At 41.4% G+C, this 27,122-nt stretch overlaps 2 protein-coding genes across 4 annotated transcripts in view; one reads left to right on the forward strand and one right to left on the reverse strand.

Annotated features, from left to right (window-relative positions):
• tmem106c (transmembrane protein 106C) overlaps nucleotides 1-2,010 on the forward strand; it is a 34,592-nt gene extending 32,582 nt beyond the window's left edge. The window contains exon 7 of the mRNA XM_055664620.1: nucleotides 577-2,010. Within this exon, the coding sequence (XP_055520595.1) occupies nucleotides 577-613 (37 nt within the window). The 3' untranslated portion in view covers nucleotides 614-2,010. The remainder of the gene's footprint in view (nucleotides 1-576) is intronic.
• Nucleotides 2,011-3,053: 1,043 nt separating this feature from the next.
• The window catches only part of col2a1a (collagen, type II, alpha 1a), a 76,964-nt gene continuing 52,895 nt past the window's right edge, over nucleotides 3,054-27,122 (reverse strand). For all 3 annotated transcript variants that reach the window (XM_055664617.1, XM_055664616.1, XM_055664618.1), the window contains 17 exons: nucleotides 24,531-24,584; nucleotides 22,646-22,753; nucleotides 22,503-22,556; nucleotides 20,440-20,493; nucleotides 19,325-19,486; nucleotides 18,758-18,865; nucleotides 12,720-12,827; nucleotides 12,581-12,634; nucleotides 10,307-10,414; nucleotides 10,050-10,103; nucleotides 9,187-9,294; nucleotides 8,047-8,100; nucleotides 6,432-6,539; nucleotides 5,870-6,158; nucleotides 5,273-5,454; nucleotides 4,174-4,416; nucleotides 3,054-3,570 (listed from right to left, as the gene is read on the reverse strand). In XM_055664617.1, the coding sequence (XP_055520592.1) occupies nucleotides 3,424-3,570; nucleotides 4,174-4,416; nucleotides 5,273-5,454; nucleotides 5,870-6,158; nucleotides 6,432-6,539; nucleotides 8,047-8,100; nucleotides 9,187-9,294; nucleotides 10,050-10,103; nucleotides 10,307-10,414; nucleotides 12,581-12,634; nucleotides 12,720-12,827; nucleotides 18,758-18,865; nucleotides 19,325-19,486; nucleotides 20,440-20,493; nucleotides 22,503-22,556; nucleotides 22,646-22,753; nucleotides 24,531-24,584 (1,995 nt within the window). In that variant the 3' untranslated portion in view covers nucleotides 3,054-3,423. The remainder of the gene's footprint in view (nucleotides 3,571-4,173; nucleotides 4,417-5,272; nucleotides 5,455-5,869; nucleotides 6,159-6,431; nucleotides 6,540-8,046; nucleotides 8,101-9,186; nucleotides 9,295-10,049; nucleotides 10,104-10,306; nucleotides 10,415-12,580; nucleotides 12,635-12,719; nucleotides 12,828-18,757; nucleotides 18,866-19,324; nucleotides 19,487-20,439; nucleotides 20,494-22,502; nucleotides 22,557-22,645; nucleotides 22,754-24,530; nucleotides 24,585-27,122) is intronic.

Raw genomic sequence — 27,122 nt, forward strand, 5'->3', positions numbered from 1 at the left:
GCCCGTTTGGCCTCCACGGGTTTAGGAACTGAACAGCTAATCGGCCTGAGCGTGCACTGAAAATCCAGAAATGAATAGTAGGAGTAGCCTGATCCACTGGTAATAAGATATTGCCCTGAATAAGCAATTTTGATATATTGGGCCAGAGATGAGTAATAGACCTTCAGCATGTACCTATTGTAATCTTCCTTATTCTTCACATAGAAAGTAGGTGCAGGAGTAGGCCATTCGGACCTTCGAACAGGCACTGCCATTCAATATGATCATGGCTGATCATCCAGAATCAGTACCCCGTTCCTGGTTTTTCCCCCATATCCCTTGATTCTGTTAGACCTAGGAATTGTTAGACCTATATTGAATTGTTAAACCATTGTTTAAAGTATTTTCAGAATAGCAGAAATCTGTCAGTAAAATTTAAGTTATTCAGTGGTTTTCTACAAAATACATAACCTATTTCGGCAGCTAATCCTAGATCATCATCTTTAGTACAATTCTATTCTACAATGTTTACAATTGTTATTACTACAATTATTATGACGTGGTGTCTTTTAAATAATCATTTTGCTTCCCTCGCAGTGTTCATTGTGTCCCAGGTGAGAGGGTGGTGAAATAACCCACCCATAACAGCATCGTGTTTCCTGCAACTCCAGCTTGCCATATCCTTCCCTTCTGTGGGAACATGGCTCTACTCGAATGGACCAGTCAAGATTGAAGCAAGTAAAATGGTAAAATGTGGGTCAAAATGCTGCATCATGGTACAGAACAGGATCTGAAATAGTTTCACCATCACGATTTTATTAAAGGATGCATTAAGTGCTAGATATCTTTTAAGGCTAGTTACAAACACACCTCCCAATTCAATTGGGATTTGAATGCTCACCCTAGCTAAAAATTCTAAAAAATTACTGAATTATTTCGACCCGAAACCTATAATATAACATATAAGCCTATTCCTTCTCTCCATAGGTGCTGCCTCACCCACTGAATTTCTCCAACATTTTGTATTCCCTCCAAAATTTTTCAAGGGTCATTTTAATGAATTGTACTGGCAGGGAATTTTGTGGCATTGGGAGGGAAACGTTGCTTTTACACCTTGGAGAGTTAAAAATTAATGGGGTTTTAATTAGCTTTTTTTTGTGTGTTTTTTGTTCACCTGCGAGCCAGGTTGGGTTACAATTGAGTCCTCGCCATGCCCATTAATTAATGATTAAATCTCATTAAGTTACTTTTGTGTAGAGCTCCTGCAACACCTGCTGGCTGGTGATCATCATACCCACCAATGTTTTCTCCTGGTTCCTAAGATGGCTGACACTTTGTGACCGGGCTGTTGGGGTACTGCAGTTTGTTTCAATGGGGTCGGGATTTGCGCTATGGTTTGCTATTCCTGTGGCATTGGGTAAGGGAAAAGATCCATCTAATCACACTTTCTCCTTTTTGGTTTTCACATGGAAACCATCTGCTGGGGATGGGAGAGACTGCTCAATGAGCATCAGGAGGTGGAATTAAAACAAGGTAGGATAGAGGGTCTCTTTCTGTTAGGGGCTGTCCTGGCGACAGCCCTGAGTGTAGAGTTTAGAAGGATGAGAGGGGATCTCATTGAAACATACAACATTGTTAAGGGTTTGGACACGCTAGAGGCAGGAAACGTGTTCCTGATGTTGGGGGAGTCCAGAACCAGGGGCCATAGTTTAAGAATAAAAGGAGTAAGCCATTTAGAACGGAGATGAGGAAACACTTTTTCTCACAGAGGGTGGTGAGTCTGTGGAATTATCTGCCTCAGAGGGTGGTGGAGGCAGGTTCTCTGGATGCTTTCAAGAGAGAGCTGGATAGTGCTCTTAAAAATAGTGAAGTCAGGGGATATGGGGAGAAGGCAGGAACGGGGTACTGATTGGGGATGATCAGCCATGATCACATTGAATGGCGGTGCTGGCTCGAAGGGCCGAATGGCCTACTCCTGCACCTATTGTCTAGGGCATGGTGAATAACCTTTGGATCAAAAAACAGTGGAAACCATGGTGGGCACTTTTTTAAATTAAGTTTTATTTGTTTCATTTTTCTGTCATGAAATATCCCAGAATAGATAAACATTTTCAACAAAGATACATCATAGGATGGATTTAATACAAATAAAAAAAAATCAAAACAAATGTGTTTATAGAAAAGCTTTCTATCTTTATTGCTGTTGAGGGGTAGTGGGTTGAGAAAAAAAGTACAAAGTGACAGAAGCTTTTCACAAGGAGCATAGATCATTAGTGTTGTGATGGGAATGTTCTAATCTACCATGCTTCAAACCAGTATGGCAAAATATTTAAAAACATTTGAACTATTTTACATATACAAAATAGTACATATCCTTGGTTTGTTTTGCCCCCCCCCCCAAAAAAAGCCTACCTCTTTTCTTTTTTTTTCCCCTCTAGTTACAAGAAAAAGATTGCACAAAAGCTAGAGATGCATGGAGTTATGGAGAAAATAGGTCATAGGGGAAAAAAGAATTAATTTTATCCACATGCCTAACTTTGGAAAACATAGGGGAAAAAATTAATGTGGTTTTCACAAGATTTGGTTGGAGATGAGACCACACATCATCCATTTAGAATTCGTTTGCTGCTTAATACTGATTTTGTTATTTATAAAAATGACTGGATGTTATGTTGGTGTTACAATTCTGTAACAGCAATTGGCAGCTTTGGAATTATTTTATTCAGCACCATCAAATCTTGACTGGATCCCTCTAGTTCACTAAACTGTCACAGGAAGAGGAGCTAAAGCCCAAAAAGTACCTTTTTTTTTTTTAACAAATTAAACTGCACATGGGAGAATCTTGGGACTTTTCTTTCCCGCCACCCCAGCTTCTGTTCCTGCTCCTGTGTGTTTAGTCCCTTCAAGATCATTAGTGTGAGGTAGCTTAAACTGGGGAAGTTCTAGATTGTGTTCCAAACTTCCTTCATCTTGATAGAAAAAGAGGGCAGGTAAAATTAGATACTGGAGCAGTTCAATCTCTCAAAAGTCTGCAAAACAAAAAAAAAAATCCACAAAAAAAAGCCCAGATCAACTTGTACTTTCCACATTTTTTTTTATATCAATTGTTCTCCATGTTACAGACTGGTTTTACAACATAGCACCATTTTAATATTTTACACAGTCTCCTGCTGGTAACCTTACAGACTGGTACGGCATGAACATTAATAATACCTGTGCTGGTACAATCCAAGGGAGGGCCTTCAACAGATATCAGTAAACACTTTCGCCTGATCTGAAGATCTTACAGGAAAACAATAAATAAATTAACCGTTTTCACCGTCTGTCCAGCTAGGCCATGAAGTCCAAAATGTAAGCGTGTGGATGAATGGAGTGATGGATTGGATCAGCCATTCAGTGCAGAAGTCCTAGAAGTGATTGGAAAGTACTGAGGTCCTTATTATTTTACAAGAAGCAGACTGCGCCAATGTCAACACCAAATTCCTGATCTGAACCACCAATATCCAAAGGTGCGACATCCACAATAGGCAGACGAGTTGTTTTCTGTGATCTGTATTCAATGACCGTCTTGCCCCACTTCCCAGTGTGTTTCTGTAAAAGCATAATATATAATTTTAGTTGTAAAACTCACAAGTGACAGTAAATCTGTCCTGTATTGATGTTTAACGTGAACACAACATTTTGAAAATTCTTTTTCAAACATTACTTAACAACTATTCCTTTCCTCATGTTTTTTTCTGGTTTACCTTGCTATATCCTTTGCTATTTAGCAGGATACGCAACTAGAATAGTTTCTTTAGAATAGTTTCTTTATTGTCATTGTAACATGAACCATGTACAACGAAATTTAAAATTTCGATTATTTCGAATTTAAATTAAACTGAGCCAATCCCAATCTTATCGCTTTAAAAATAAACTTGTAGTTTTATTGCTACAATCCATCTTGCAACTTGTTCAAGAGGTACAAGATTCCCCCAGTATGGTAAGTGTAACCGCAAGATTGCTTCTCTTCCCCAAGATGAGGCTGCCATTTTCTTTCTCAAGTTAATTGGCTTGTCAATTAGTTTATTCTGGATATGTTACGCTCGAAGTTCCATACCACATCCCACTGAAACCCCATGGTGTCATTCATGTGTGATAGATCTACTTTAATTTTCTCTTTAATTAGGTATAAATTATTTTAAAACAACATACCGTGCAGCCATCCTCCAGGACCGTGTAAGTGAACCTGCTGTTTCCTTCGGCTCTGATTTCGATGTCATTGGAACCTTGCAATAAGAGAGCCTTTTTCAGGTTGCCTGTAGCTCTGTCCATATAGGCAATGCTGTTCTTGCAGTGATAGGTGATGTTCTGGGACGCTTCGGTAGATAGCAAACGCAAGAAAGTCATCTGGATGGCGGCAGTATTGGCTGTTAGGCTGCCATCACCATAGCTGAACTATAAGAGAAGGGAAAGGAAGGCTCAGAACTCTGAAGATTTGCAAAAATATTTGTCAATTAAAAAAAAAAAAAAAAAAGCCTAAACAATACAGATCGGCAAGGATTTAGATTGAATCCAGTCTTATTTGCAAGCTGTTTCAGAAACTGAAGCATAAATGGTACTGCAGTTGACCCCGGCATCTCTGCATGTAGAGAGGGAGAAATAACGGCTTCTCTTACATTAACAAGAATGAAGAGTCTGCATAGGTTTGAAAAGCAAAATCCACCAGATATTTATTAGAGAGATATGTTTGAAAATCTGCAGCTCGTACTAGAGAATCTGAGAAAATCTAGAGTTGCAGACAGATCTCCTTGGAACTATGAATGGAGTTCAGCAAGTCTTTTGATTAAATAGGACCTGAACTAAAGATTAGAGTTTAAGTTCAGATAGATTTGAATAAGATGAGCTTCAAGTACTTTTTCCCCCCTTGCTAATCAAAAGGTATAAGGTTACCTCAGTGCTGAAACTGACACTGAGATTGGGTGCATTCACATATTTCCGGATTGTACCTGTCGCTTATTGGTTGAATCTATTAAAATACTCACCCAGTAAATTAACTGAACCAGTGGGTGACTTTAGCACAGACTAAATAATGACAGTAAGAAAGGTAGTTGCATTTGAGGTGGCCAAAGAGAGATGTGGTTTGGGACAATTAGACTATTATCGTTAAGGTTTGCGGTAAACTTATTGTTGTACACTTGCTGAAACTGCAAGTGGACAGGATTTTTTTTTTTCCTCACGTGAGGGTGAGTTACTAAAGCTAAAGGTGACTCGTATTCTTAATGTCTTATCAACGATTTCTTAAGGCACTTACATGGAAACCACCGTTCATTGTCTCACCGAACCATACATGCTTCTTGCCCTTGCTTGTCCACCAGTTCTTGCGTGGAATACTAGCTGGGTTGGGGTAGACGCAGGTCTCGCCAGTCTCCATGTTACAGAAGACTTTGATGGCATCAAGAGTGCAGCCCTGGTTAGGATCGACCCAGTAATCACCTGTAATAGGACAAATGCACCAATAAAATCAGAGTGGATCTGCTGTGATCTATAAAACGGCCTCACTGATTCTCATGCAGATGTCACACCTGTCCATGCTGGATATTTTAATTCACATAAACGCAGAACTTTGTTCAAATGTTCATACATAGTGGAAATTTGCATCAATTAAAATTTGAAAGCAGACAACGGAAACAAAGCTAAACATTTGTTATGAAGCTGGTGCACAGAAGGACCAGAGACTAACAATGAGAAGAGAAACAACTTTTGAGATGCAAGGAGCACTAATTTGCTGAAACCAGTAAACTATTCAAAGACGAGATTTGAGCTGGAACTGAATATTAAATATGACAGAAGGCGATGAATCTATTTTGAACATGGACATTAAGCCACCTTATTACTCGTGTCCACTTACCGCTCTTCCAGTCTGAGTGACAAAGTTGCAGGTCTCGGCAGGTACGCGCTGGGTTCTTCTTGCTTCCTTCTGGGCTACGGATATTTTCAATCTGGTTGTTGAGGGATTTCAGAGTGGCATCAACTTCTGCGTCATGTTGGCGAAGGAGAGGAGCAGCCTGGTCAGCCCGGAAGTACCGAAGTGGATCAGGGGCTTTCTCGGGTTGTGACAGACCAGCAAATGCAGACATATCAATCCCAGGGCCTGGTGGACCAGGAGGACCAGGTGGACCAGAATTACCAGGAGGACCCTGTTGGGGAACATCCACTGCAGCATTAAAACCTGTCGCACAATCACCCCGAGATTCATGCAGAGATAGAGAAAGAATCAGTGGGAGAAGTCTTGATTTCAAAACTAAGAAGGACGAGTGTTGGTTATATTTAGGATTATTTATAGCGTTGCTACTTTGTAATTGACTTTTTTTACATTATAAACTTGCAAATGCTATTACTAGAGAAACTACAGAAACTAGAGTCGAGGACATCAAATGTGGAGAGTGTGTAGAAGATGGCATGATACTCACAGATGGGCCACTTTCACCAGAACGACCACGTGGGCCAGGTGGACCGATGGGACCAGGCATACCATTTGAACCATCCTTGCCAGAAGGTCCAACAGGACCAGGGGGACCCTGTAATAGGAGGCAACCAATATAGTTAGAAACCATCTCCATCATGAAACTCACCCATAGAAATAATAGAGACAGCAACTGCTTGAAAGGCTTCAGGCTCTCTCCTCACAGTGAGAGGAGAATCCATTTCTCAAGTAGGGGCCGATCATATAAATAACTTGAGCTGAGAGTTTGAGGAGCTGGAGTCGACACTGAAGCACGTGAATAATAATGTCTAGATTATTTCCTTTGCCAAGCACATAACTAAAAGGGTCAACACTGAGTGTGTGGGAGACAAAGGTTCCGATTCATGAGACACTCTAACCCAAGCTAAGACAGAGCTATAGATGAACCCCTTAAACTGGGCTGGCTCTCAGCTCCTGGCCAAGCAAAGAACTAGGTTTAAAAATTTTTTTTAAATGTGAGTGATATATACCAACCAATATATATATACCGTGTATAGTGGGGAGTAGAAAGTTAAACATTTATATAGAGAGATTGAGGCCAGGAAACAAAATAGCAATTTGGCAAGTAGGTGAGAGATCGTACGGGGGTCGAGATTTTGTTGAACGAGATAAAAACAAGGCAATGTGTATGGTGACTAAGATGTGGGAACTAACTATACCAGTGCATTTGACATTTTAAAAGGTTGGACAAAATCGGGAAACCAGCGAGGGTGTTAGTTAGCACTGATACATAACGAATGGCCTGAACAACAGTGAAAGGGAATGATCGTGCCTTGGAAGGGTTGGAATCACAATCAATATGTGAAGAATTGGGAGATAAGATGGGACAAGAAACTGTTTTTGAGCAGCTTACAAGGTAACCAACACTAGCCACACAGAGACACTGATAATTAATAAATGGCAGGAGCCTGCAGAAATACAATAATTGTATAGGCCTTTAATCTTAAACTTAGCAAATCATATGGACAAAGGTAATAAGAAGGATTGTTTGTATGAATCCATTCAGTACAGTTTCCTGGAGGAACATCTCCTGGATCCAATTAGGGAATCGGCCATTTTAGATTTTGTCTTGTGAAATGAAATTACTAATCTCAGAGTATGAGATTCTTTTGGGAAAAGGGACAACAAAATTATTGTAGTGATTCATAATTGATTGAGATATTAAATAGTTTGCCTTATCCTCACATTAGAAGGCATGAAGAATATACTAGGATTTCTTGGCTGGAAAGATCCAAGCATAAAATCAATCTTAGTAGAGGGAAAGTACTGGAGAAATCAAGTGGATCAGACCAATGCATCTTAGAGCTGAGAAAAATGCTGTAGTGATAATGAGGATCTAAAATTCCCTGGAATCTGAATGGCCCCATTAGATTGGAAAGTGACCCACGCTGCACAACTAATTAAGAAAGGAGGGAGAGAGAAAATTATGAACTTCCGGCTCCACAGTTATTAAGTATCCACGTTGTGGTATTGCATCTCCTCCAGTCTTTACCCATCATTTCTGCTCTGGAGGTGTATTTTCTGCATTCAATTGCAATGCAAAAGTGAAGATTAATACTCACTCTAGGACCAGAGGGACCAGCAGCACCAACAGCACCTTGATCACCACCAGGGCCCTGAAAAGAAAGAAAGAGCATAAATGTTACAGCTTTGCAATAAATATGAAATAATGGAATGAGCTGTAATTAGACTGCTGTGGGTGTGGGGTCACTTCAGAATGGTAGATTTTCCTCCCTGAAGGTTATTAGTGAATCAGAATATTTATTTAACAATAAGGTGATTTCATGGTCAATGTGACAAGATTTGAACTTGTGTCGGTCAACTATACTGTTGAGTTGGAGTTTAGAGTACAATGATTCCATGGCCACAGGAGCCATCAATTTCTTCAGCCGAGTAAATAGAAACTACTCCTGTGCTCCTTACAACTTTGGAGAAGAGGGGGGGGGGGGGGGTTACAGGGGGGCACTCCTCTCTACGAAGTTGCAGGCCATTTCAAGCAGGTTAGAACCCACCAATAAACTACGCTAAACGTTTGCTTAAGATATTACATTATATTAATAATCTGTTTCTTAATATTATTTAATTTTGCCTCTTCCATCCCTGTGGGTGAAGATTACCCCCCCTCATGTTCTTAAGTTATAGGAGCAGAATTAGGCCATTCGGCCCATCAAGTCTGGTCCGCCATTCAATCATGGCTGATCTAAGTCTCCCTCTCAATCCCATTCTCCTGCCTTCTCACCATAGCCCTCGACACCTGGCTCTTGGCTCCAGTTTCATGCTGGCTTTACCAATTATGTGTCTGGTGGACTCAATTTCTTACATCAGTTGGATATTTTTTAAATGCTGTTGTGAAAGCTAAGTTGGTGATACCAACAATGAATTCCTGCCCCTTTAAAATCCTACCCCTGAAGATACAAGCAAATCCTGTGGCACTATTGGAATCGAGAAAGTGTTCCTTGTGTCCTAACGACTATCTCCAAAAGCCAATATTGTGCTTATTGGTTTCATTTAGTGTTTGTGGGATTTTGCTGAGTGCGAAGAGGTTGTTTAATTTCATTGACTTGCAGTGGTAACAGTTCAGAGTAAATCACTGAATGTGAAGGGATTTGAGGTCTTTCCTCCAACAAAATGAAGGCAATTTGGTTCCAATAGATTTACAGTCTATTTGATTGAATTGTATTGTCTGTTTAAAATATACTCACGGGAGGTCCAGGTAGACCTTGCAGACCAGTGAAGCCTCTGTGACCTTTCTGTCCTCTTTCACCTGCTTCGCCAGCTTCACCCTTATCACCACGGGGACCTTGAGGACCCTGAAGAAGAGATTACGTTTAAGAGATTAAAATAGTCATCAAGTCCCAATGCTGCAATGAGGCTTGTATTTCAGCTAAAATTATCATAATTATACAAAGTTAAACATTCCTGAAATGTTAACACAACACTGTGATCTTTACGCGTTTTAGTGACATTGACTTGAGCATTATTTTAACCAAAGCCTAAAAATATTATATTCAAATAGAAACATAGAAATTAGGTACAGGAGTAGGCCATTCGGCCCTTCGAGCCTGTACCGCCATTCAATATGATCATGGCTGATCATCCAACTCGGTATCCCGTACAAATGTTCTTCAAAAGGCTTATTCCTTTCAATGGGTTTGTGTTCAAGGACACAGTTGATCATAAACTTCAATACGATCGCATAGATGTGAGCTAAAAGTAAGTGAGGTACCCTCGCTAGCATAGGCCTGGGACCTCAGTTGTGAAAAGATGTTTTTCATCTTCACAGAATGTCTTTCCCCGAGGTGATTTTAACCATATAACCATATAACAATTACAGCACGGAAACAGGCCATCTCGGCCCTACAAGTCCATTTTGTGCTAATACTAAAGCAAGAAGCGATGAAATAAGACATTATTTCTCCACTCCGACAAGCATTATCTCCTCATGCAATATAGACTGCTTTCTCCTATTAAAACTAAACTTTAGAACCGAGTTCTTACCTCATTCAACCCGATTGAATGAACAGACCCATCATATACAACACAGTAAATGACAAAGATTACTCACAGGCATTCCACGGGCGCCAGCAGGGCCAGAAGGACCCATTGGACCTTGAGCACCCTAAAGCAAAGGAACATCATTTTATTATTAATTTGTAATCAAATATAATCAGAATAAATGGTCAATATAAAGAATGCTAGCAATGTAAACAGTTTAATGATTCAGTGTTTAAAAGTGTGATCTGTGCAACAATTTTTAATCGGTATTAATTAACAACTTCTCCGAGTTAAATAGTATAGATGTTCTGAAAGCCAGCTACTTACAGATTCGCCTCTGTTTCCTTGTTTGCCAGTTGGACCAACAGGGCCTGGAGCGCCAGGGGCACCAGACGCACCAGGGGCACCAGCAACACCAGTCTGACCTCGCTCGCCCTGTTAGGGAGGAACACACAATGGTCACCAATCAACAGGGGAACATTTTAAAGTCAAATCCTCCTGAGTGGATTAATAAGATTTCACTACCTCATGAAGACGGTTAATGGAATGGGGAATGGGTCTGTATAAGTACTTGAAGCAGAGAAAAATCCAGGGTAGTTGATGGAGGGAAGGTAGAGGGGAATTGAATTAGCTAGAGATGGTAAATGGCAGAAAAGTACACAAGTCCACATGGTTCCTTTCAATTCCTGACCCTGTGTGTTTACTGGATGTTTGTCACACAAACATATTAATCTATCTTGAAGATTCAAAAAAGGTTTCCATATAAATTTCATTCAGATTTAATTCATACAAAATACTACTAGTTATACTTTGACCAATTATTCAGTAATACACACCACCAATCTTGACTAAGAGTCATAGTCACAGCTTGATAACACAAGTCCATGGACCAGTCGCCATGGCTGTTATTTTGGTGGCATGTGGGAGACTGGCAGGGGGATGGTTAAAAAATGAGTGGCCTCGGTGTATAGAAAACATAATGCCAGTGTCAATGCTTGGAGCACATGGAATACCACTCATTGACTGACATTAATAAATGGGTACTTGTCATGGGTAAATACTGCAACTATTAATGAATGGGTGTGAGTCCAACTCTCTATTTCTGGTAATAACTGGATGCATGCCCATCTGCCTACATGAATAATAATAAAAGGACATATGCCAATCCCCCTGGTACTGGTAGCAGCTGGCACTCGCCCATCCTTCTGAGACTAGTACTAACAGGTACAACCCCACTCTTCTGGGACAAGTACCAACAGGTACACAACCAGGACTCTCACATCCCAAACACTCTCACTGACTGGTAATAAGTGGGTACACACTTATCTGTCTGTGACTGGTATTAACTGGGCACACACCCACCTCTCTGTCAATCACTGGGTATCTGCCCATTAGTCTGTGGCTGGAATAAACTAGGTGCCCGCTCATCCCCCCCATATGTTGCTGGTAATAACTGGAACATGACCAACTCTCTCTTTGTGACTGGCACTAACTGGCTAAATGCCCAGCCCTTTCAGACTGGCACTAATTGTATGCATGTCCTTTTCCCTGTGCCTGGGCACAAAGACACAGTCTACGTGATTTGCTTCCTCACTTTGGCACTGACATTACTCAAGACATATTTATAAGTGACCTCAACAGATAATATCACAATTCAATTCAGTACAGCGGAGCAAAACAATTTGAATATGTATGCAAGTCAGAAAATATGATGATGATTGTAGAAGATTTAATTTATCAATAAATCTATTTATTATCTTTAATCTAATGTTTTTGTATTGCTCCTACTGTTATAGTAGATTATTAGTTGTCTGTTTGGACAGTTTTTAATTATTTCTCATAATTTTTCTCTTATAGACTTTATTGGCAGCACCTAACCGTATAGATCTGCACATCTATATTTACATGTTCATTCCAATAGCAGGAATTCTGCAGGCAAATGCTGTCCTTTGGTTGGTAGGAACAAAGATCCAAATGATGTTAGCTTAACACATTAGGTGTTTAAGCATTTGAATTGAGGTGGTGCAATATATTAGTTTATCTTTGTCCCTGGAGATTCAAATTGTTATCACTCTGAGGAAATGCAGAGACTTCACTTCTGTGCCCAATAACATGAGTTTCAGACATTCTCAGAGCATTATATCGAATCATTTAGAAATGACAACCTGGAAACAGGTTATTTGTAATCCATTTTCATCTTTAGCCTTTACATAAAAGGCTTAATAGACATTTTAATCCCAGGTGCTTTTCCTATCTCCATAATACCCTATGCTTAAACCAACTTCCTAGTTAGCCAACTCTTACATTTTGAGAGGTTTTCATCGATATAATCATCAACTGTTGCATCACCACAGACCAAAGACAATTCTGTTCTATTCAGGCTGTGAATGCAATTTAGCTCTAACCTCCCAGAGGTCCACGTGTGGTTACATTTCTGAAATTAGGAATCGGTGAGATCAATGGGATACAGGGAGCTTCTTTTGTACACATTATTATTTCTGCTTCAGTCTAACTTTTTTTTTTTTTTTTTTTTTTTGAGCATTTACATTTTTGGAAGTTACTAATCCTCTCCAGTGTTGAAGTACAAATGATTCACCATACCTTTGGACCGGTTGAACCATCACGGCCAGGAGGACCATCAGCGCCAGGGTTGCCCTGTGGGAGGAACACAGAGCAGTCAGAATTGGAAAATGACACACAAAATATAATGATTGAATTGTGGTATAAAAGATTGACAAACCTCACGTCCAGGTTCACCAGAAGGACCAGTAAGACCAGATGGGCCGACTGGGCCAGGGGGTCCTCGGTCACCAGCAGATCCAGGAGCTCCTTGTTTTCCAGGTTCACCCTAGAAGAAGAAGCAAAATGGACATTACAACTCAGTACATTTGATGCAATATTGTTTTTTTCATAATAAGTCTGGAAATGACTGATGGTATCGCTGTTATCATCTTCTCCCAGTAATATGTTAACATTGATCATTTGAGGAGTGTGATGATACAACACACAGCCATTCTTTTGTAGCTTTTGTAGCTGAGATGGCTACTCGATGTTACCGCACTGAATTTGTGAGTAAACCTGGTTAAAGTCCACATGGTTGGTTCTTAAATCCCACACACCATTTTTGAGGCACCCATTTCACACCTAAAGTGTGCTCTCCTGTTTCACTCTAAGTTGCTACACAACAGAGGTACAACTGCAGCTGGTTAGGTCAGCACATATATTGCAATCAGTACATCGTCTGACTTTAATTTAGCTGAGGAGGACAGATCAGGGATGCAAGATATCCCACAAGAAGAAAATCATATAGGGTCATGAGCCTGGGAACAATGACCTGGAAATAATTGTGGAACAGTGGTATACTTGTCGAGGGTAAGCTGAGATACATCATGGTACCATCTCCTCAATTACCACTTTTGGAATCGGGTAAGTATCAATGTTCTATAATCAATAGGTGTCTAAGGTCATCAAACTTTGTGTTTTGATCCTTCCATTCAAGGCCTGGGGATATCTGAAGGGCAAGCCTGCTTCATTTGGCCAGACCGTGACATTTGCAGGATTTAACAGTCGGCCCCTTCATTACTTTGACTATGGATCAACGCCAGCAATACAACAAGGCATCAGAATTTAATGCATCTATTGGATTTCCAGAATTCAAGAGTCAGCAGTAGCACCCATGTTTGGGCTCTTGTACATAATGTTGCTGTGCATTATGACCAATGAAAAGGGGATTGTTATTCTATCAGAGTCCAGCTGGTGTGCAACTCCAACACCAAGAAACGCAGGTGAATACTTGGCTCCCCAAGAACTCTCGACATGACTTCACTTTAAGGCAATCACCTGTGACATCTTTACTTGAAGTGAAAGGAGGAGTCAATGAGTGGCTTCTGGGAGACCAAGAGAACTCTCTGCAGCCAAGGACCATGACATATATGCACCAATATCTACAGAAGCAGAGTCATGAGTACAATAAAAGCCCAGCCATAACCCAGGATACTTACAGAAAATACTAACTTCAGGGATCTTAAAGTGGTGTTCCAAATGTCTTAAGTGATCAAGTGATATCTTATAATTTCTCATGAATTATTAGAAAATTCTACATGACTTTGATTTGTCAGCTTGGCTCATATGATAACAATTGGTTTTCTGAATTGGAAAATCATATCTCTAAACACCACTCAGTTCACATCACCTAATTTGCCACTTCAGTGGAGTACTGACTTTTCTGCTGGATGCAAAGGACCTGTTCAAAGAAAAGCATGGAGTTCTCCAGGTTTCTCAGCCAATATTAATTCCAACCCACCACACCAAGAGCAGATCAGGTGGTCATGACTTTCATTTGGCGCTTGTGCGATCTTGCCGTATGCAAATTTAGCAGCCGCATTTGGTTATAAAACAACAGCGAGTCCATTTGCGAAATAATTTATTCGGAATTAAACAATTGGGGACATGTGAGAGGAGCGATGTAAATGCAAATTTCTTTCTCCGCTCTGCATTGGAAGAAGAATAGAATGTCAAAGACATAGCAATACGGAACTCAGAGATGTGGTTGTTGAACCAGCAGGGCAGCAGGAAAGCTGGTCCATAGATACAAATTCAAGATGTCTTTCAGTGTTGTTCCATGTAATAAAATTGCCATCCAAATATATTAGTGAAGCATCCCAAACCAGCTGCAGTTATACTCACCAGTACAATTCCTCAAATATCATCCATGCCCATCCAGAATCCTCAATCAGATTTAACTTTAATCAAAGACAAATAAACACACAGCAGAATGTACAAATTAAATCCAGTGTTTTTATTCCAGCCATTATGTATATAGTGAAGATTGTACTTTGTGTCTGGAGTTTGTTGGGGGTAGAACAGGCCTACCTCGTCTTCTCCTCATTGATTCCCTCTCGAAGGGAATGATTGTATAGGCTGATGGTGAGTTCCATAGTCAGGCTGTTGGAATAGTAGTGGCATGAAACCTCTATGTGGCACGGACTCCAGTAGTTTCACTCATGTTTGCGACCGATCGTATTGCTTATTCTTACATACCTATTGTTACGTTGGAAATCTTGACAGCTTGGATTAATGTAAGACCCGATCATCTCTTTCGCCTGGCAATATGCATTCTCTCAACATCCACTCATGTGAGAATCGAATTCAGGCATCTGTAAAATCCGCAAATTCTTTACGACTGCCTGCATCCAATCTCCAAATTATCTGAGGGTGTCAAAAGAGCACCTTTAAGGGCTGAGCCTTAAATCTCTTATCGTGGTAGTATGAACATTTATGAGAAATGTCCCAAATGTGCCTTTGATCTGCACTGAGGGGTTACCACTGCAGGCCCATTGGAGTTTCCACACACTCGATGGAAAACTCCAGCGTAACCAACCATTCATCTGTAACTGCACAGATCTAGGTAGCGTGCTCCTCAACAATCCTTTCAGGATTTTGCACCAATGTATCCCGCACGTAAATGATCCCAGCCGATGATTTGCTCAGACAGGAGTGTTCTGCTTTTCAGCGGATCCGTTGTGGTTAACGTGCAGATATTCCGATACTGCTTCAGTAACCGTGCTGTTTTTTTTCTTCAGTCGATGATCAACAGGCCCTCTTGCTCCGTGGGCTGTGACTTACCCTTGAGGCTCCTCCTAAATCTCCCTATCTATGTTCTTTGAAGTGTGCAGCTGAACCTGATGGTTGATAAAGTGATTGTGCTATAAAAAGTGCTGTGATTGTGGCCTTTCTTGCAGATACTGCTACACTCTGTTTTTCCATTTCTGTGAAAAGAGAAGATAATGCGTCACTCCACGGTATTATCTGCACTCTTACTTAGGTCAGCATGTGCCTGATCGACAGTTATTTAACAGATCAAAATGATACAACAAAAATATTATCATACTAGCCATGAACTCGTTGGAAGCTTGCAGCTTTGCCGTCCCCCATTCCCTCTATACTCTCCCTGCTTATTAGTTCCAAAGTGTCGTTCTTGCATAGGGTAGGGGCACGAATTGGCTGAGTCCAATGCAGCACTGTTCTCGCTGATTGAAGGCCATCTTGTCCTGCAAGGAGAAGAACAGTATTGATAGGTTGAATGTACCCAGGGCACTGACAGTTAGTTGCACATGCAGTTGCACAGTTTCTGTGGCGTACGAGATGTATTCACCGAATGCGTATCACCCTGCTAGAGTCACTTCCAAACAGTCATTGGCTCTATCCCCTTTTGGAAATGTTGCGTACAGATATTTGCATAAGCACTTCATAACTTAGATATAAAAATCCCCATTCATTGCCCTTGTGTCTCTTGGCAGTGCTGCACTGGTGAATTGCCTCAAACCAGTTTCAACAGAGCGGCAACAAGAATGAGAAGTTTGCCAGGGTTGACTTTCTTGCAGGTGCATATTAATATTATTGACTTACCTTAGCCGATTTCTTGAGATCTCCCATCTTCTTCCTAACATCTTGCCAGGTTCGTTGGGTTCTGGAAGCAGCATTTACAAGCTCCACGATTTATTTCCAGGCCTGCTGCGCCAGGTTTCTCTGAGGAGGAGCGGCCCTCCATGCAGTATATGGTGGCTCACTTCATTAATTAAAGCCTTTTGCGCCTGGTTGTCAAAATGTGGCTGGTACACTCCATTGTCCAAGGAAAATTGCTGTGGAAATAGCTGCACTGGGCTGTTATGCGCAAGTTCAATGCTTTAAGCAGCTGCTTAGCACTCAACCTACACCACCCAAAACAGGTTAACTGATCATTCATATCATTTGCCGTTTGCAAATTTGCGGCCGCATTTTGCTACATAACAAGAATCGCATCAGTTGAGAAATAATCTGTCGATCGTTAGCGCTTTTGAGATGTTTCTGCAAGACAGGGCAAAGCATTATACGAACCTCTTCATACACAAAGTGCTGTCATGGTGATTGTTGCCGCGCTTTCATTGAATGCTGCATTTTTGCGATCATTATAGCGCACTGTAGAGTCTTTTGCAGACTATATGCATTACAATCCTTTGCAAAACTTGTGTGTGCAAAAATAGTAATTGCTTGCCTTTAAAATGCGCCTCGAAATGACAAACACATACAGCCTCTGACCAATTTCTGGTGGATTATGGTGTATTGAACCTAGTTTTATGAAACGTTCCTTGCACATTTTAGCAGAACATATATCACATTTATCTGTACATCATAAATATCACAAATGTTGAATCTTTGATCGGTTCCTTGAAGCACCGCAGGATGTGATCCAATAATGACAAAGTACTCAATATTATCCAGTTCCAGATATAGACAAGTACTCAGTGTAATTCAGTGCCCAAAGTGATCCAACAACCAACATGCTCCAGTACTCATGTGATAATACTTATATATATAATTGAATAAAGACCCAATATTCAATGTAATCCAGTACACAATATGGTTTAGAGCAAGATGAGGTTAGGTGTACAATGTGATCTAGCATACAGTATAATCAAGTACATAATGTGAATCAGCACCTCAGTCTGTGAGCATGACATAATGTGACCTACTGTGGCTTTGTTCCCAGTATTTTACATTTTACAGGGCGAGTCTTCTCTTGTATAAAAGGGCTGTCTCTGCTACTAACATGCACAATAGCATTGGCCCAACATATATAATCCTACACTCGAGTGATCTCTATACTATCCAATCTGCAGGATCAAGTTAAATATTACACTATAAAAATGCTATATTTTACAAACTGCAAATTGTACTGTGTATATTAGGGAATAGTCTATACAGTACATATTGGACTGGTCTCTAGATTGTATGTTCTATAAGGACTGGTTTCTATACTGTACATCCTGCAAGATAGGTCTCTATATAGGTCACACCATGGGTGATCACTTTAATGTACATTTTACTGTTCATTCTGTGGAGCTGGTCTCTATGCTACATTAATACAACAGTCGTTCATACACTGTACACTTTACAGGTCATGTCACCACATTGTACATCTACAAGAAAGGTGCACAACCTGCTCATTGGGGTTGGACTCTACAATGTAAACACTGCAGGCCTGGTCTCCATACTATATAGTCGACATGGCTGTACACAAGACTGTACATTCTGTGGGCCTGACCGCTACACTACACGTGCCATGGGGCTGGTATCCATACTAGTTCTCATATTGCATAGCCTAAAGGGTTGCTACCAGGAACAACCCTTATAATGCACTTTCATCACGCCTGGTACCTCTAATGTACATTATGAAGGACCAGTCTCTAGACCATATATTCTTGGGAGCCGGTCTCTAGACCATATATTCTTGGGAGCCGGTCTCTGTATGCGTTTCAATTCTTTACTGCACATTCTACAGAAGCGATCTTGATACTGTACAAACTAAAGTACTGGGCCTGACACTAAACTGGTTATGGTGTTTGTCCCTATACTTTGAGTCTGGACTCTGTACATTTTACAGGACTTGTCTCTGCATCCTACAGAACTGGCTTCCTTATCACAACTTTGACAGACTTTATCTTCATACATTCTCTAGATCTGGTCTAGAAACAGTTGATTCTGCAGAAATATACATTTTCATGGGCTGGTGCACATATTGTACATGGTATAGGACTGGTCTATATACTGTACATCTTATAGGGTTGCATTTAAATGCAAATTGCCCTCTCAGACAGACAGACATCTGACAGATGAATTTGTTTAGCTTTAACTACGTCTGAGAGCACAACATGACCCGATGTTGAGTGATTAAAGCTGGGTCTAACTGCACAGAATGGGGAAAGGAGGCAGTTTTATGTAATGCTGTGCTATACTTACAGAAGGACCAGGAAGACCTGGGAAACCTCTTTCTCCACGTTGACCCGGAAGACCTACAATACCACGCTGACCAGCCAGACCTTGTGGACCCGAAGGACCATCAGGACCCTACAGAGAACGAAAGACAATACTTAACATGCTTGCTTTCTTCCATATTTCTTTATAACATAGACAGAGGCCACTCGTCACTTTGCCTATACCTGCTCATAGAGCAATCCATTCCCACACCAATTTTCCCACAATTATTTTCACAACATTCCCATCAACTCCCCCCAAATTCTATCACTCACATAGGCTAGGGGCAATTTACATTGGCCAATTAACCAACCCACACACTAGCACCCCAGAAGATACCCAAGTAGTCACAGGGAGAACATGCAAACTCCACATGGACAGCACTTGAGGTCAGAATTGGAGCTTAAGCTGTGGGTCATTGGAGGCTCTACTAGTCGCACGCTACACTATGAAATGATGAAAACGCACGAGGAAAAAGCAGAAGACTGGACTATAAATATAAAATAAAGCAGGCAGGTGAAAGTGTTTTATTTTCTCTCATTCTATACTTACAGGAGGACCATCTTCACCAGGTTCTCCTTTCTCACCAGGAGTACCGGCAGGGCCTTGAAGACCAGGGTCACCAGCGCGCCCAGCTTGGCCTGGATCACCACGCAAACCTTTAGGACCATCTTTACCAGGAGCACCGGCAGGGCCTACTGGGCCAGGGTTGCCCTACATTAAGAGAAGCAGGCATTAACAAAATCAATTTAACATCAAACACAGCAGGTTGTCTATTATCAGTTAAGTCCCATTATCTACTGGGGTAAGATTGTAAGATATTCCCATTTTCCTGACAAATTAATTCAGTCATAAGTTCTGGGAGCAGAATTAGGCCATTCGGCCCATCACTCTGACATTCAATCATGGCTGATCTATCTCTCCCTCTTAACCCCATTCTCCTGCCTTCTCTCCACAATCCCCGACAACCGTGCAGTACACTTGTTTGTTTCTGACTTCTGGACAGGGAAGTGATACTCAAACTCCATCAACAACCCCAAGCACAATACGTTGCCGGAAACGAAAGCATATTTAGCGACATCGAAATATTGCTTAAGAGGGAACTGCAGATGCTGGAGAATCGAAAGTTACACAAAAAAGCTGGAGAAACTCAGCGGGTGCAGCAGCATCTATGGAGCGAAGGAAATAGGCAACGTTTCGGGACCAAACCCTGAAGGAAATAGGCAACGTTTCGGGCCGAAACCCGGAAGGGTTTCGGCCCGAAACGTTACCTATTTCCTTCGCTCCATAGATGCTGCTGCACCCGCTGAGTTTCTCCAGCTTTTTTGTGTAACCTTCGAAATATTGCTTATTGTTCCATTGCACACACCCAATGTTATTTGAGTTCATCAGGCAGTTTGAGTGGGTAAGTCAATATTTGAAAGTCTCACAGCCCAGCTTGTTCCTGTCCTTACATCTATATACCAGTAGGTGTCATGGGTGACCAGAAATGACTCCTGACTAAATAGCCTCCCAGCCCCAACAACCAAGACGTGCCCTATCCCTTTTGCAGTCCTTAAAAATAATCAGTCAGGTGATCCTTTTGTTCGATTTATCAGTTACTTCCAAAGGATGATTTGTATCCGCATATATTCAAAAGAAAAGATACAATCCCGAGCGTTACTTACGTTGGGACCAGGAGGACCAACTCTACCAGCAGCACCAGGGAAACCAGTTGCACCCTAAGGAGAAAAAAATAATAATTTGAGATAAGAAGTTCATGCTGAGTTGGCATACACATCACGCATTGTGGCATTGTGCCTCCTTAATTAAATGAATCACCATTGCTCACGGCCACAATTGCTCCTATGAACCTTTTGCTCTTGTTTCACCTCACTTCCAAAAACACTTAAGATGTCTTTGTACTCCGATCTGAATGTCGGGCTTGGAACATGTCTGGTTTTTGCTATGGTATAGATCAAGATTATTAAATAAACCATAGGACATGATGCACCTCTGCTCCAGGGGGTCATGAGAGGTGAATGTGTTTTAGGAGTGGTTAAATATGTAGAATACAGGTAGGGTGTGCATATGCTGTGATAAAGAATTCATTTGATGTGCACAGTCCACAATGTAAACTGGGTGTGGATTAAATGATTCAAGGACATTCGGCCCTTCAAGCCTGCACCACCATTCAATATGATCAGGATACTGAGTTGGATGATCAGCCATGATCGTATTGAATGGCGGTGCAGGCTCAAAGGGCCGAATGGCCTACTCCTGCACCTAATTTCTATGTTTCTATGATTAAATGAGCAAGTTAGCCTGATGATAGGGCCCACCGTACAGCTGCTGTTGTAGGGGATAGAATGGTGGATATAAAAGAGAGTACATGAGGTGTTGAAGAGGATTAAAGGGATTGCTACTCTGGTGATGAGGGAAGCCAAGGGTGGGAAATGTCATTCTGAAAATGTCCCGAGGAAGAGGTGGATAAAACGCTCAAGGGGGAAAACATCCTGAGTCAGGATCCTAGCCTCAGCCTGGTACGTGCTATGGGACATTGCCTTTAAGTTACACGCAAACAGCCTTCTCAGGCATGTTGAGCGCCTGCTTCAGGACACCAGTGTGGGCAACTTGAATGATACACAAAATCCTAGTGCCGTTCAACATGCAACATACAATGAATGTCCCAATTTTCAATTGCATTTAATTGTTCGTAGAAATTGGATCACAGCACACAGAAATGAAAATCTGCCATCCAATTTCTCGGCATGTATGGAGCAAAAATCCCGCTTCCCCCATCTTCAACATATTGAGGTCTTGCAGCTACACAAGAGGATACGATAGCTCTGCATGATCTATTGAAACCTGCCCTTAGACTAATAGTGACATTCAAGAGCCAGGCAAACATTAAGTCTCAACGGTTTTTATAAGTTTAAGATTCAGTTGTATGCTTCCAGCTCCTGGAAAAGTCTAGGAGCTTCCTGTTTGCAACTGCTCCCATTATCTAGTGGTTCCCAGGAGTGCCTTGGTTTCGGCCTCCAGCAGTTAGTCGCTGGCACCCAGCAGTTCCAAGTATTACCTCTCGTTGTTGGGCCTTAAACTTAACTGCTAGGTACTGATGCTTGGCTGATGGCTCCTGGATCATGGTCCTCGGAACCATTCTCCAGGCCCTAGGCTGTCATATTCTGGCTTTAACCTCACGAAGTGGGGGGGGGATTCCAGATTATGGCTACCTCCTACCATTCCTAGCTCACGTGAGGATTTTACTCTTGGCTTCCAACACTTGGTTTCTAGTTCCAAGTTCTTCCTTGCATTCCAGCTCTAGAAACCAACTGGAACCTCATCTTTCAGCCAGGCTGAGTACAGTTTTCCAGATTCAACACTGAATGTAACAGTTTCAAATAATCAGCCATTAGAGCTTTCTCTCTCTCGCATTTCTAACATCACAGGATTTTTTGTTTCTCATTTGGAAATTTTGGATCCTCCGTTACCTGACCAGCTGGATATAACCAACATTTTCAGTGTTATTTTAGTAGATATACAGATTTCTGCATATCAGAGAACTCTTTTGAAGTATTCACCTACATAATGTGCATAGTCACTGTGTCTGAAAAATATCTTCCAAAGGAGAGCTAGCATTCTGAGGATCAGCTTAACGTCAAAATCTCATTGCATCATTCTAATACTCGCTTGCCTATCCATTTTATTTTTTGTTTTAAAGCTCAGATTGTATTAAAACCATACTCACAGGAGGACCTTGGGCACCACGAGCACCTTTAGGACCAGTTACACCAGTTGGACCCTAAAATTAAGGACAGGAGAAATTAATTTCAACGTGCTCGTTTGTGAAAGTAAAGTTTCTGATCATTTGCGAGGTGTTTCTTGTCTCACCTGTGGTCCAGGAGCGCCTGACGGGCCTTGAGGACCCGGAGCACCAGCATCACCTTTTTGTCCAGTTTCACCAGGTTCACCCTTTTGACCAGCTTGACCATCGGAACCCTGTTGGCAAGAGAACATGGGAGTGTGAGCATCAGTTTGAAGCATTCACTGGAGGCTAAGCATTTGGAAATTGCGACCAAGCATTTGGAAATTGTCGGAAAAAAACTGACTCGGGAGAGTCCTGAACAAAAAACAAAATGCAAGATCCTGTTTTCCTCTTCTAAGGCAAGAATCCGACTTCCCTCGGCCCAGTGGCGTTACTGATCTAACTGCTGCTCCATAGGGTAAAGGACAAGATTTTTGTAATAGTGCCATGATCGTTATAGTGAGACTGTGACCAATTCACTGGTCATCCATGTGAATTAAATACCAATTGTATGAACTCAACCTAGAATTAGCAAGCAATTGGGACAATTTAAAATCCTTAATCAGCCAATGCAAGGATCCTGGAGAGGGATCTGTCCTTCACTTGCCCACAGATGGGAATCTTATGATAGACCCAGCCTCTGATACAGGAACCCTGGTGGGATTGGCTTCCATTAGCCAAGGCAGGGATCCAAGAGGGAGATAGCATCCCTCGTCAACTGTGGGGCTGGCAGAAGGCAGTTGGTCCAAACTTCATGAACCAATAGGGGTTATTTTCTAGAATTAGAATTCAACAAAATCGATTGGCAAATGTCAAGTTGGCAACTGTAATGTTTCATGTCATATTTAAAAGGCACTGGAAATACAACCGCTTATCTCACCTGCACCATTCTTATGATGGTGCACTTCAACGATGGCATTTCAGATCGACTGATAGAATGGTACAGCCCTTTCGGCCCACCTCATGCATTTGACTGTGATGCTTATCTACACAAATCCCTTTTGCCTGCATTAGGCCTGTGTCCTTCATAGCCCTTCTTAATACCTTTTAAACATTGTAATTGTATCCAACTCTACCACCTCCTCTTCCAGATAACCACCCTCCTCTGTGTGAAAAATGTATGCCTCAGATCTCTTTTACGTTTCTCCCCTCTCACCTTAACCTTTGCTCTCTGGGTCTAGATTCCCCTGCTCTGGGCAAAAGAACTCTCATGGTTTTGTAAACCTCTGAGGTCACCACTCAGCCTCTTGCATTCCAGTGAGGATAAGCCCATGTTATCCAATCTCTCCCTACAGCCCTCCATTCCCAGTGAAAGTGCAACCTTGGAGCAGGGAGTTCAATCATGGGATGATTGAACTTCCTCACCTTCTCCATCATGGTCTGGTTTGGCTCAGCCACCAAGCACGACATCCAGAGGCTGCAGCGAATCTTCCGATCAGCCGAGAAGATTATTGGCTGCAACCTTTCCCCCCCCCCCCCCCCCCCCCATCGACAAACTGTACACTGCAAGGGCCAGGAAGCGAGCGGGCAAGATCATCTCTGACCTCTCTCACCTTGGCCACAAACTCTTTGAATCACTTCCCTCTGGAAGGCAACTCCGGACTGTCGAAGCTGCCACAGCCAAACATAAATTGTTATTGAGCAGTAGCTCTACTCAATAACTTAAAGTCTGTAGCCTCATTTTGCTCTGGTATTTTATTTCATTCACATGTTTAAACTGTAATGTTTTATTATTAATGTTTAATGTTTTATGTGTCATTCTTGATTGTTACTGTATGTCGTGTTGTTACTTGCGGGCGGAGCACCAAGGCAAATTCCTTGTATGTGTACATACTTGGCCAATAAACTTATTCATTCATTCAATATTCCCCGATGATAGGTGGTCATACCCATGCACATAATGCCCGAAGCTACTAATATTCATTTACAATTTATTCAGACAGTTATCTGATTCTTTGAGTCTATACTTACAGGAGGACCAGCAAAGCCAGCAGGGCCGGGAGGACCAGTCTCACCACGTTCACCCTGAAACACAAAGAGAACAGGTTATACATTGCTTATTATAATGGCACCAAATAATCTAATGTTATATAGGAGGCTGGTCAAAATAGCTCTTGCTCTGAGACTAGCTGTTGCAATGGATGCCCTTTGAGTGTGATGATGATTTCTGGCTCCACTAACCTTCAGGAAAGAAGTTCCCGAACCTCACCACACTTTAGATTTTAAAAAATGTCCTCAATTGCCCTCGAACGTTCTACCAATTAGTTAATCTATATTCCCTAGTTATCAATCTCACTGTTATGGGAAATAGGTCCTTACTGTTCATCTTGTCCAGGTTCTTTATACATTTTACACTTCTCAATTCAATGACTGCTTATCCTCATTTTTACCAGCCCTAGCTAGTCTTTCTTCATAACTATAGTTCTCCAACCCTAGCATTGACCTTGTGCAGATCAGACAGGCCCCTTCACTGTCCATCTTTAAATCCTCCCTAAAAACTCACTTTTATTCACTGGCTCCCTGTAGTCTGGTGACCAGAATTGTACATATTATACTTGTTGTGGCCTAATGTTTGATATGGTTCAGATTTTCATATTCATATTTTCCATATCTCAGCTAACAAAGACAAATGTCCCAGATGTTTGAAGAAGGGAACTGCAGATGCTGGGAAAATCGACAGTAGATAGAAATGCTGGAGAAACTCAGCGGGTGATGTCAAGTCAACTTGACTTGACTTGACATCTATGGAGCGAAGGCATGTCTGAAGAAGGGTCTCGACCCGCAACGTCACCTATTCCTTTGCTCCATCGATGCTGCCTCACCCGCTGAGTTTCTCCAGCATTTTACTACCTAAGACAAGTGTCCCTATCCCTTATCTACATGTGCAGTTTCATTCGGAGACTTACACACATGAAATCACTGTTCCTTTGCACTTAAAATGTGAGCATATCATGCATCACTTCACATTGTTTGTCTTCTAATATACATTGCTGCACACTTCTCTGAATTGGATTCTATTTCCCTCCTAATTAGTCCATTGGTATTTTCTGGGCAGTCCATCCTTCACTGAACAACACTGTCCATTTTTGGAATGAATCATGGCCCTGACATTGAAGTCAAGTCATTACTGTGTATCATGAAATGCAGGAGACCTAGTATTGGGCCTGAGGAAGATGATAAAAAGATGAAGATATTTTATGATAAGATCATAAAAACCATCGTTTTTATTTCCCCCCCACTGAATCAATGATTGATCCAACTTGCAACCCTTTGTGGAATCCCATGGGGTTTTAGTATCCTGATCAGCCAAGTGGGACTTATCTAAACCCTTTCCGCAACACATTGAATACATTACCTTGCAATCACATCAGAATCTTCAAACAAGTTACAGACTTGTAGTATACGCCACTCTAAATACAAATTGATGTTGCCCCTCATGGTTACATCTAACCATCCTGCCACCACCCCTGTTGGGCTAAAGGTTTCTCAGTCTATCTACCCCCTTCTCCTTCAGTAGACAACAGGTAACATTAGCTGCTTTCCAGTCCAGCAACACCATGCCAATATTCAAAAATATTTTTTTCCTTGCTCCTTTCAAAGGCTTTGCATATATTGCTTTCGGCCCGAAACGTTGCCTATCTCCTTCACTCCATAAATGCTGCTGCACCCGCTGAGTTTCTCCAGCATTTTTGTCTACCATATATTTTAACCATGCTCTGTGATTTATCCTAAATATGCTAAACCTCTTAATGTGTCCACTCTTCGCTTAATTCTCATTTTTTTTTAATGCTCCATGATGTCTCTATAATCCATTCTTTCTATGAAAGCAGTCGCAAATTATTCATCATGCCTTCCTAATTTCCTTTCTAATTTCACCACTGCACCTTCTATACTCTTCAAAGTATACGGCAGTAGTTGTCAGAAACGTCCTTTGTTTTGGCCTTGGTCTGCTTTGTTCTTTGACATCATGCGAGGATAGATTAGTAAGTTTCCCCATTTCCTTTATTGGGAACATAGTAATTGATGTGAACTCAGTTTTGAATGATCATAATTGATAGTTGACATCTCCTAATTGATAGGATACGTGAATTATCTACGCTTTAAACATCTCTCTCTGCTCTTACCTATTTATCTTCAAGCAGCTGTCCAAAGTCCACTTAACAGTTAATAGTATCTTATAGCCTTTTAAAATGGGCCGTGCTCCAATTTTTAAAAACTCTTTTTCCTTTGACCTTTTCCATAACTATGCTCATTTGAACCATTTTATGCTCACTGGCCCCAAAACACTCCCCTCAGCCAGGGGAAACATCCTCCCTGCGTCCAGCCTGTTGAGTCCTGCACAAATTTTGTAAGTTTCAATGAGATCTGTCATTCTTCTAAACGCTAAAGAACACTGGCTCACCTCAGTCAGTTTTTCTGATTTCAGTTACAGGCAGTTCTAGGAACTTTTCTGTTACCCGGGGAGTGTCCATACTGAAAAGGAAGTTCTGCTCTGAGGATGATAACCGCAATTTATATGGTCTAGATTTTCTGTCGCCCAGATCCAGTCCGATTTCAAGGGTG

Source organism: Leucoraja erinacea, chromosome 40 (genome assembly GCF_028641065.1).
Source record: "Leucoraja erinacea ecotype New England chromosome 40, Leri_hhj_1, whole genome shotgun sequence".
In the NCBI taxonomy this organism is placed as follows: Eukaryota; Metazoa; Chordata; class Chondrichthyes; order Rajiformes; family Rajidae; genus Leucoraja; species Leucoraja erinaceus.